The 11,642-nt window shown below is 35.7% G+C and overlaps 1 protein-coding gene across 1 annotated transcript; it reads left to right on the top strand.

The window, feature by feature from the left end:
• The first annotated feature begins 3,634 nt into the window (after positions 1 to 3,634).
• Positions 3,635 to 6,240, top strand: LOC147559538 (uncharacterized). Its single transcript, XM_086661427.1, has 3 exons — positions 3,635 to 4,401; positions 5,095 to 5,466; positions 5,587 to 6,240. The coding sequence occupies exons 1-3, from the start codon at positions 3,993 to 3,995 to the stop codon at positions 5,946 to 5,948; spliced, it is 1,143 nt and encodes a 380-aa protein (XP_086517553.1). The 5' UTR covers positions 3,635 to 3,992; the 3' UTR covers positions 5,949 to 6,240.
• Positions 6,241 to 11,642: the final 5,402 nt, after the last annotated feature.

Raw genomic sequence — 11,642 nt, 5'->3', positions numbered from 1 at the left:
GTCGCGTTTATCGCGCGGATTCACTCAAGATCCGACAGTCGCGCGACAGATCTTTCGGGATCTTGGTGGGACGCCACAAAGATCGTTGGATCCGCGAGGATCCAACGATGGGCATTCCACCCTCGTTGATTAAGGGTGGGATTTTGGTATATCTCAATCCAATAGCCAAATTCCTCATTTGTTGGGTTTCATTCGAGCCAGATCGAACGGTAGGCGTTGCACAGAGCATCCAACAAGATCTGTTCATAACTAAAATTTTTTCAATAGTTTTATGTGCCTAAAAACCAAGGGATGGGTCCCTAATGAACTGCCTATTTGATTCCTATATAAACAGCCCAAATTCATTCCAAAATTCATCCAATTCATTTTCTACTTTTCTTCTCTTTTGAAATAAGTATTCAAAGTGTGTCTAGAATATAATTTTGATTTCAAAAATATTATAGTGTGTCTACAATTTCGAAAAAAGAAGCATCCGAGTGAACTCGCAAGCATTCAAGTGTCTAGAAGATCAAGTTGCATATGTCCAGGAGATCATATTACTTCCGAAGATTCGCCCGCTTCCAGAACATAAAAGTATCATCATAGTTCTGAAAGGGTAATCGTTGTTTTCCAAAAGCATAAATTTCAACTGTCATTACTGTTACAGGGTTGTAAAATGTCTCAAGGAGAGAGAATTTATTCTCGTCTTAGACTACAAAATTTTATGTAACTCGGTTAATCCAAAAGAAGAACTACTGATAAGTCAGCATTTAGTTTTATGCAGGCGCATAACATGTGGGCCCACGTCCACGCGTGCCCACATCCTATTCGGTCATAATAGTAGTCCTAGTTAGTATAGGATTAGGAAGTTACTTTAATTAGATATTTCTTTATTTTGAAGTTTCTATGTTTTGAGTATTTTATTATTTTAGGAATCCTAGTTTGAGTCTATCTAGGAAAGTTTATTATCCTATAAAAGGAGGTCTAGTCTATTTTATTATGGAGATTGAAGAGAAAAACCATTGAAGTTATTAAGAGTTTTAGTTTATTTTACCGTTTCTTATCGTTTTCTTTATCGTTCTTAGTTTAGTTTATTATTTTTCTTTAATTCCGCTGCGACTACATCAAGTGGTATTCAGAGCCATCAAAATTCTTTCCACGTTTATCTATAGATACATCTCCTCTTGAATGTTGGAAATTTTTTCCACGTTTATCTTGGGATCCTATTCGAGATACAACTCAATCTTATATTGATCGAGAAGATGAAAGAAAAATTCATCAGATTTCTAAAAATTCCACTCTTCGAATGTCAATTTCATATAAATTTCTGGATTCAACACATGGAAGATTGGTTCAGAAATCAAGACGTTCCCGACGAAGATTAGGTTTTTTTGGTTGAACAACATATGTCCAAAAGAATCTATGAACAATATAATGCCCTGCAATGGAGACTTATTGATCAAGGAAAATCGATCATTGATGATTGGGATACATTGAAAGTATTTTCAGGTATGATTTTCTTCCTCTCGATGAATATTTTCCATATACGGAAACAAAGATTGAATCTGGAAGACAGTTCTCCGAAGTTACTTCAATCACTAAGATTGATAATATTGAAGGAGAGGTTCTTGATAAAAAAAAATCATAGTTTTTCAATAATGGAGGAAGAAAATTTTGATGAGACAGATAAGGAAGAAGAAATCCAATTGGATAACACAATCTCCGACAATTTATTTGATCCGTATATAATTCCGGGAGAAGAATTAGTTGTTTCGAATTATAAAAATTTTCCGAATCAATTATGTCCCACATCGCCGCTTTCTCTATCAAATCACTTCCTACAAAATTTTCTTCAAACAATTAAGAAAAAGAGGATCAATTTCCCAATTCTTACAATGAACCTATACTCAATGGTCAAAGATCACATACCAATTGAACAACTTCCATCTAGGTTTCACATATCAATTGAAGAAAACAAACAGTGGGATCCAGGTATTGATCACGTTAGAGTACATAAACTACATGAAGATGAACTTGGAAAAGTCAATTTTGCGTGGCATATCTACACTACATGGTTCCATATTGATATCTTAGTTAGCGATGGTTATGCTTATACTTTGGCTATTGATGAAGTATTTTGGAAATTTGTTACAATTACTCTTACTTCACACTTGCTCATAGTACTTCACACTTTCTTGAAGATTAAGTGGTTGAGCCTACCGTGGGAAGATGGCGAGATGAACATTATTTATTCACTAAGGTTAATTTTGCGAGAATCATTGGCATATGAGTTTGGGTACGAGATTGACGATTACTTGCACATTAGTATCCTTCCATTCCAGTGCAAACTTCTTTCGAAGTGGGAATTACGGATCGCCATGACAAAGTTCATCGTCTGCGGGTGCATCAACTTGTTTTCTTCATCGAAATCGGTTCGGAACGAACCTTCTGGGGAACAGGGTGCTGATGCAGGCGCATAACATGTGGGCCCACGTCCACGCGTGCCCACATCCTATTCATAATAGTAGTCCTAGTTAGTATAGGATTAGGAAGTTACTTTAATTTGATATTTCTTTATTTTGAAGTTTCTATGTTTTGAGAATTTTATTATTTTAGGAATCCTAGTTTGAGTCTATCTAGGAAAGTTTGTTATCCTATAAAAGGAGGTCTAGTCTATTTTATTATGGAGATTGAAGAGAAAAATCATTGAAGTTATTAAGAGTTTTAGTTTATTTTACCATTTCTTATCGTTTTCTTTATCGTTTTTAGTTTAGTTTATTATTTTTCTTTGATTCCGCTGCGACTACATCACAGTTATTGTCTATCTCTAGTGGTGTTCAAAAGGTCGGGTCAGCCCGGGTTGGACTCGGGACTAATTTGTTCCGTACAAGCCCGACCTGACCCCTACGGAAAACGGGTCAAGTCAACTCGGGTTCTGTCTAGTGAATTAGAATCATTAAAATCACGAATGACAATAAGCCACATCGGTTGTATGTTTGGATTTTCTTGTTCTCTCTCATTTTTCCACCCTTAGAGCATCCCCAACGACTTTCCATAACGCCATTATATGGCGTTATGGAGGGGTGGGGACACCTAATGGCAAGGGCGATCACCAAAGATCTCCCGTGCCATGAACAGTAGCCGGCCATATCTGGCCCGGCTACTGTTCCCCTTCACCAGTTTGGTGATATGGTGGGTCCCATAGTTTTTCATATATAATTCACCCTCTTTTGAATTATTCTTTCCCATTTAGTCCCTTTATTTATTTTAATGTTTATATTTGGTCCCATAAAATATTTCTGTTTGGTCCCCTTGAAACAATAAAATGTCGTAATGATCTTAATTTGTAATTTAAATCTTATAATTCTAATTACTATTTTAATATATTATTTGTCATCTTATTTTATTTTAAAAAATGAGTATTAAAAAATGATAAAAATAAAATCTAGTGTAATGAATAGTGATTTGGTGGGAGTTTTAGTGTTTGCCTTTGGGTTCAAGAATTCGAAAACACCAAATAATTTGGTGAAGATTCTTTTTTGGTGACTAATTTGGTGCTAACTATTGGGATGCTCTTAAAGGCTTAAATTAATAAATTTGCATAGTCGTGTTAGAAAATAATATATTAAAGACATGGTGCCATACTTTAACAGAAAAAAATAAGAATAAAAAAGACATGGTACCATCCCATATTTTTAATGACAGCAATACCCTATTCAAGTTTTAAAACTAAAGTAGGAATTCTCTTAGCAAAAATCATAACCCTTTAGTAAATTTGAGTACTCAGATAGGGTTAATTCGTAAATTCGAATTAATAGTTTCAGATGTCCGTTCTGACTCATTTTAAAAATAGTTTCATGTTACTACTCATCAAGGAAGAAGACATCTTCTTTCCCTTTTTATACTAATTTGGAAAATTTCCAGCTACCCATAATTAATAGAAGAATACAGATACATATTTCATCAAGATCCAATAAAATTTTCAAAAAGAAAAAGTCGGGAGAAGAAGAAAGATGAGAAACCCACTATTTGCATCAAATGGGGAAGATGAAAACGAGTCAACTCGGTCGAGTAGTTTCTGTTGGTGGAGAAAAGCAAAAGAGTTCAATGAAAATGATCAACTTAATTTAGATCTTAATAATTTGAAAGATCTAACACCAAGATTGAAGGTTCTTAGAGAAATGGAAAGACTTGCTTTAATTGCACCAGAAGGACTTGATGATCTTAGACACAAACTAATTACTTATAAATCAGGTGAATTTTGGTTACCCACAGGTGGAATCAAGAAAGAAGAAATGGAAATTCCTGAAATTATTTCAATTTTGTTAGTGGGTTTCTCTGGTTCTGGTAAGAGTTCACTTGTGAATCTCATGTATAGTGTTCTTGGTAGATCTGGTTTGATCCCTTTTGCTCAAACTTCAGGTAATTCTCTTAAAACTCAAGAACTCCTCTGTTTTGATCTGTTTTGTTCAGAAGAAAATAAATTCCTACTTTTTTCTTTTGAGGTTTTTAGTGTTTGTTTTGGAGTCTTTGGGAGGGTGAAAAAAGTCTGTATACATTATTTGTTCTTTCCTTATTTTACCCTTTGACTTATGAGAAGGTTCGTAGAGGTAAATATCGGTAACTCGTAGAAAAATGAGAGATGTATCACCTTACGAAATTACCATTTTACTACTTGACTTATTTGATACGGTCAAGAAGATGGTACACGGGGATGGTACACCTATGGCTTTGATGACCCTTTGTGGTTGGTTCCCTTTTTTTAACTGGATTCAGACGATTAGACCTAAAAGTCACAAAGATGATAGACCTACGATGGCGCATATTTCTTTTCTTCTTTTTTTTGATGAAAATGCATAAGAATTGCTAGTTTCAGATACGGTTAGTACTTCGATAATTGACCAAAATACCCTCCCTCATTCAACAAAATTTTTCGAGCAATAGGAGTCTCCTTAGTCTCCATCAAGAAAAAGAAAAATATGATCCTATGAAACCTCAATACTCTTGTTTTTCAAATTATAGGTCTTTTTTCTATCGCCGTATTTTTTGTCAGGTTGTTTCTAGAAAACCTTTATGTACTACTCTTGTTATGAAACATTTCTCTATTTTGTGTAGGAGTGTCGTCGGATTATACAACTATGTTCTTGGAAGAACACAATGTTTTAAGATCTATGAGAAGTGGGTTCTGCATTTATGATTCAAGGGGTTTGGATTACAATAGAAGAACCAGTGAGAGTCTTGAAAGGTTGAGAAGTTGGATGAATGATGGAGTTCACCATCACCAACTCTGTTCTAGAATAGGAGAAGATCAAGACTCTTTGTTATCTAATTCTTCGATGTCTTCTTCAAGGTTCAAAACGAGAAGAGTGAATTGCGCTGTAGTAGTTGTGGATGTTGCACAAATTTATAAAGCTTTAATGAAAGGTGATTCGAGACCATTAGAGGCGACGAAAGAGCTCTTCTTCTCTCCTTCCATGAGGAAATCTAGTGAGTATTTCTCCTTCTCTAATGTTTTAGGCCATATTATGATATTACTTAAAAACTATCTTTATTAGTATAGCTAATTGAATAGTTGTATGAAATGGCATTGTGATTGATTCATTACAGATGAAAACCCTATCCTTATCATGACACATGGCGATATGCTAACAGTGGAAGAAAGAATCGACGGACGAATAAAGATTTGTGAGTTCCTTGGTATATCGGAAACGACAGGCGCGTACGACATTGTTTGTCTTACTGAGCATGGATTTCTGGCAGAGGAATCGGACCCGGTTACTGCATATGCCTTGACAGAAGCAATTTATAGAGCATTACTATTCTCAGACAGAACTCATTGTCCCAAGAAAAACTGGAAAGACATAATGTTGTTTTTCCTTTCATGGGTTTTGGGTCTCATATCTGCTTTCTTTGCTTTCCTCGCTTACTTCTTCTCGAAATTGGCCCCATCCCATAAACTCAAACACTGATTATAAGTGTTATAAACACTTAGAATTTTAATCAGAGTCTTGCTTAATGGATTGATTGATGGTTTGTATTTTTGATTTTAAATTATTGAGTTTTGAAACAAATTGTTGGTGGAAGAATATGTGAGTAAGACTCTAAAATGAAAGAGGAATTTCTCTGCAGTGTAATCCTTGAGCATTTCTGTTTGTGTACTACTTATGATTCATGTCTTTACGGAGAACTTTCGTGTTTGTTGTATTGTTATTGTAATGATTATGACACTCTTACTGTAATATATGGTTGTTTTTTTGTGGATGATGCTATACAAATACTAGGAAACCGAGTACTATATGCCGCTCGTTGAATTGTGGATATATTATTTCAAGTTTTGTTATTCACATATCAATGATCTTCAATTGATGCTGAAATTTAGAAAATTCTAGTACTTTGTTTGTTGAATAGGAGTTTGTCTATCTTTTCTTTCTCATATTTTGTACTCAGGACATATATTCGGAGGATCAAAATATCTAGACCAATTTGCAAAAAAATGTTTTCTTTATTGTTGAAATTGCTATTTGTGTTATAAGGTAAATCTTGTGAATGTAGGTCATGTTTTATGTAATGTTATCCATACCGGTAATTAACAACTTTCAGTCAGACTGTGACACATTAGTTCCACTGTTGATTCGTGGTATTAACAAATATTGATTTGAAGTAGTATGAATTTCTACTGTTTTGTTTTTCATTCGCTACAGTGTCACCTGTGCACGATTTGTCTCTTCACATATCTTAAACTTTTTGGAAAGAAAATAAAAACAGCTAGCTATAGTTAATGGTTTTAGAATAAATCATATAATACTCTAATAAATTAATTATGATTAAGAAAAGTAAGATCTTGGGTTTTTTTTTAAATAATGAGGAGTGCCAAGAACTTTAAAAATGAAATAAACATGATTTCATGTTATCGAGGAGAAAAGAACACAGCTTTTCAAACTCTACTCTCTCACTCTCTCCCTTTTGTTCTGCAAGATCATAGAGAGAAAAAAAAAAAAAAAAGTAAAGAAAGCGTATGTTTAACATAGGGTCACGACCATTCTAGGTCAGCTTTCCAATAACCTTTCTATAACTATGGACCTGACACAAGGCATGCAACTTGATGTTTTGATAGTTCAGATCGAGATGTATTTTAGCATCAATCCTATTCTGAGTATAAGATAATGGGGCTGCCGCTCATTTGAGTCAGGTCAACTTGGAAAATGAATTTTGCGTACATATAAATCTATATCGTTTGAATTTTGGAGGACGAATATGGGGTGTCCTTAGACAAGGGAACCACCAACCAAGATCGGCCAGGCTGAGGGCCACCCCTCCATCAAGATTTAACGGCTCAAGATATTATAATCCGACAGGATTTATTTAATGTAAATTAGGTTTAGGATTTTTATTACTATAACTTTATACATATATAGTCATAGTTATCGTCAATGAAATACCTTTGTTTAAATCAATTTTGTGCCTGTTTGATTCTCACAGGTGCCCTTAACAATGTTTAAATCTTTTTCATTTTAAGTTAATAATTTTGAAAATGATACAATCATGTACTTTTAGTATACATGGTAAAAGGACCCTAAGGTGCTGTTTGTTTTTTTAAATTTTCAGATCTGAAATCTGAATTGATCTCAATTCAGATTTCAGGATGTTCGTTTTTTTATTTAGCTAAATCTGAAATGTTGTCTGAATTTATTCTATGTCTGAATGGGCTGAAAACTAGCCCAAAATTTTCAGATTTCAAAACAAGTCTGAAACAAGGACCAATATCTGAAATGTGTAAAAATGATTTTAATGCCCCCCATGAATTAGAACTATTTTCGCACGGTCGTCACCACCTATAACCCACCACCGCCACCACCTATAGCCTACCACCGCCACCACCTATAGCCCACCACCGCCACCACCGCCACCACCACCACCACCTATAGCCCACCACCCCCACCACCCCCACCACATATAGCCCACCCCCACCACCAACCATACTGTCAACACACAGAAACCGCCACCACCCATACGCCCTCACCACCCCCAGAAACCGCCACAAAAAATAGACCACCACCATATGAGGAAGATCGGTTAACCCTCGCCGTCCTGCGAGGATTTAACTGTGTCGATCTATTGTTAGAGAGAGAGAGAGAGAGACGAAACCCTTTTGCCAACTTACTGCTAGAGATCTACTGTTAGAGAGGGGGAGACGCAATCCTTCACCGATCTACTGTTAGAGAGAGAGAGTGAGACGAATCCCTTCGCCGATCTACTGTTAGAGATCTACTGATAGAGAGAGGGCGAGACGAAATCCTTAGGTGTTCTACTGCTAGAGGTTTACTGTAAGAGAGGGAGCGACTGAGAGAGAGAGAAACACACACTGTAAGGAGATGGATGAAGAGGTAGAACGTAGGGTTTTCTTTTTCTCAGGGAGATGGAGAAAGAGGGAGGAACTTACTAGGGTTTTGTATTTTCCCAGAGTGATAGAGAAAGAGGGAGAGAGGAACTTATTAGGGTTAGGGTTTTCTTTTTATCTATAATAGAGAGTAAAATAAAGATTAGGGTGTGTTTGTCAAAGAGACCAAAAAGGGGTATAAATGTCAAAAATTTAATTCAGACTTAAAAAACAAACATCAAACTTGTAAAATAATTATGTTAATTCAGATTCAGCAAATTCAGTTCAGACAATTCAGATTCAGACATATAAAAAAAAAACAAACACCTCCTAAATCTTTGTCTTTCCTGTACATAGTGAGGGGTTTGATGCGGTGAGAGAAGTGATGAAACTCATTTTCTTAAATTTAAATATGTCGACTAAAGGAAGAACTTGCCTCTCCCCACTAGGGGTGGGAATCGGGCGGGTATGGGCACCCGCGGGTAATTCTAAGTCGGGCTCGGGCGGGTTGGGTAAGTTTCTCCTCTGCCCACTCGGGTTCTCGGGCGGATTCGGGCGGGCTTTTCTGAAATCTCCTATGATCAAAGCCCGCCCAAGCCCACTAAAGCATCGGGCAAGTCGGGCTTCGGGCAAATCGGGCATCGGGTTTCTTTATCTGATATTTTTCTACCAGATCATAAAACTCTAGAAATTTGATATTGTTCAAATAAGCTTCTCTAAACAAATTAATACCAAATCTTTACAAAACTTATAAATCAAGAATGAAAGAAATACTCAGATTCCGTAACATAAGAAATCAACAACTGATATAGATCTATATATGCAAACATGAGACTTGGTTGTCTTCCACTTTTTTCTTGTCTTTGTATGTTTCATTAAGTCTTCTTTGTTCTTCCTTCACATCAAAATAATCTTAGAATTTGACCACTACATAGAGATGGAAGATGATCCCAATTACTTATTTAATAGAGAAGAAGGTTGGCACAAGAAGGTCTAGTAAATAAGAGAGAAATGGATAGAGAGACAACGTAGATTCTTTTTCTCTCTCTATGCTACCGAATTTTTCAGATTCAATGTGGTAAACTATTAGGGATGCTTCAATGTGTAGTTTATATATCTCGGGAGAAACCTTAAATCTACTTTGGGCTTTATAGTGAAGTATAATCGACACTCAAAGTGATTGGCATCTATAGGCACCCGTCGGGTGAGCATATTGGGCTCGGGTATGGGCGGGGTGGCGGGCAGAGCTTTTCACCCGAGCCCGCCCACGAATAATCATCGGGCTGGGCGGGTAGTACCCATCTTCGGGCGCGGGCGTCCATGGACATTGTCGGGCGCGAGTAAATGTGACGGGTATCGGGCTTTCGGGTAGAAATCCCACCCCTACTCCCCACCTATTGTTATTTGGATTTTGGGATTCCCTTTCACCTTTTGAGAGAGTAGGGTGTTGAATATGACCCCTTATAATTCAAATTATTTTCAAATCAACCTAAATATGTCATTCAGACGAACCAGCGTTATTAATTTCGACAGAAACAAACACATTAAGATCTAAATTAAGCTAATTCAAAATTCGAGTAAGATCTTGCATTTGCCTTGGAAAATAGATGATAAGCTTTCCTTAAATCTACAATTGATATGCAAAAACACTAAATAGGCAAAGATCATGTCTCTATCTACACATTTGAGACAGAGCAATGTGGCCAAATAGACTTTTTTTTTGATTTACAATCTCCAACTGATAAAAAGCAAAAAAAAAAAAAAAAAATTAAAAGTTGTACATAATTTATACGACAGGTCCTGCATTTTCCTCTTGAAATATTTATATAGTATTTATTTATTTACAGTGGTCCTTGTGTTATTTGTAATTTTTAATGTTGGGTTGTTTGTGACTTTGTCTTGTTCTTTTGCCACTTGATTTCTCTCTCTGCTCTGTCAGTAATTAAGGGATGGAATTTGAGCCTCATACTAACTATCTTTCTCTTGATCCAGGTTTCTTCACCTAGGCTAGAATTTACTTGTTCAAATTTCAAACCCTAACCATTCTTTTTTTTTTCCTTTTTGTTTTCTCGTTAAAGATGTTAGTAATGAGCAGAGAGTAATTCTCTAATTCTTTTCCAATTCCCCATCTTTCTGCAGCTGATTGTGAGAGATAAACTATATACTCGCTAACTAATGTTAAAAATCTAAAATGTTAGTAAAAAAATTTAGTAGCCTAGCATCCTAGAGGGGTTAAAGATTTGGCCGTTAGACCTTGAATTCATCTTGATGGTCGAGTAAATTATGTGAAACCCCAAGTGAAAAACTAGAGGATTAATTTTGTGTGAGAGTAATATTGTCGTCTATGTCCTTCGCATCAAATTATAACAAAATTATCTCATAATATTGTTCTCAAAACTATCTCCAAATTATTAAACTTGTCCCTTTGAGTTGTCCCAGTATCAAATGAAAGTCGATAAAGTCAAACATATTTAACTTACACCGGGCCTGAAATAGTTGTCCATATAAGATAATTGGTTATCTATATATTTGCCACCATGTGATATACAACAATGCTATTTGGTCCGACAGAAAGTAGTCTGAATAGTCCAATAAGGTAATTTTACACATTAGATAAGTAATTTTTCTTGTTCGGGTCATTCATTTAAGTTTTTGTCGTGCCGAACAACATTTTCTATGCAAAATTACATACATGATGTCAAGAAGGTAATTTAGCTCATGGATCTGGTGAAACATATAATATTACATAGTAGAAGCACCAAATGGATTCAGATTAGTACTTATTGACAACCTGGTGAATATAGGATGATGTGCACAACTACTATTAATTGGGACGTGTATAACAACTTAACCAGACAATCACTTGGATCACGTATGAGACTTTTTTGTTGAACCTTCTACAAGTTCAATAAACCAAGAGGCAAGAGCTAGTTGTATGATAAAAATACCACAAAGATCACATCAGCACCAACAATCTAATTTGTTTCTGAGTAGCCTGATACATCTGGATAAGTGGGTCAACCCTAACTTTGATGTATCAAGAGAAGCCAACCATTAACCATACAAATTGCTAAAAAAATGTATCTATGAAGGTAGTTAGAATGGGTTTTGCCACAAAACTTACAAATCTTATCTTTTTTGAAAGGGCTTTATGTGAACCATATTCACAAACAGTTCTTGCAACAAAAGAAAAATATTCACAAACAATTCTTATCTTTTTGAAATGGCTTATCCTCATTCCTCTTACCATCCTTAATCTAGTAGCTCACCAGAAAATATTAAGTGA

Source organism: Eschscholzia californica, unplaced genomic scaffold (assembly GCF_041429995.1).
Source record: "Eschscholzia californica isolate CP2 unplaced genomic scaffold, dmEscCali1.0.p SCAF_2, whole genome shotgun sequence".
In the NCBI taxonomy this organism is placed as follows: domain Eukaryota; kingdom Viridiplantae; phylum Streptophyta; class Magnoliopsida; order Ranunculales; family Papaveraceae; genus Eschscholzia; species Eschscholzia californica.
Note: the sequence above shows the minus strand (reverse complement) of the source record. Positions and strands in the feature narration are given on the sequence as shown.

Coding starts and splice junctions, on each gene's coding strand:
- LOC147559538 (XM_086661427.1), top strand. CDS start 3,993: ATGAGAAACCCACTATTTGCATCAAATGGGGAAGATGAAAACGAGTCA. Junction 4,402..5,094: donor CCCTTTTGCTCAAACTTCAG/GTAATTCTCTTA, acceptor TATTTTGTGTAG/GAGTGTCGTCGGATTATACA. Junction 5,467..5,586: donor TCCTTCCATGAGGAAATCTA/GTGAGTATTTCT, acceptor GATTCATTACAG/ATGAAAACCCTATCCTTATC.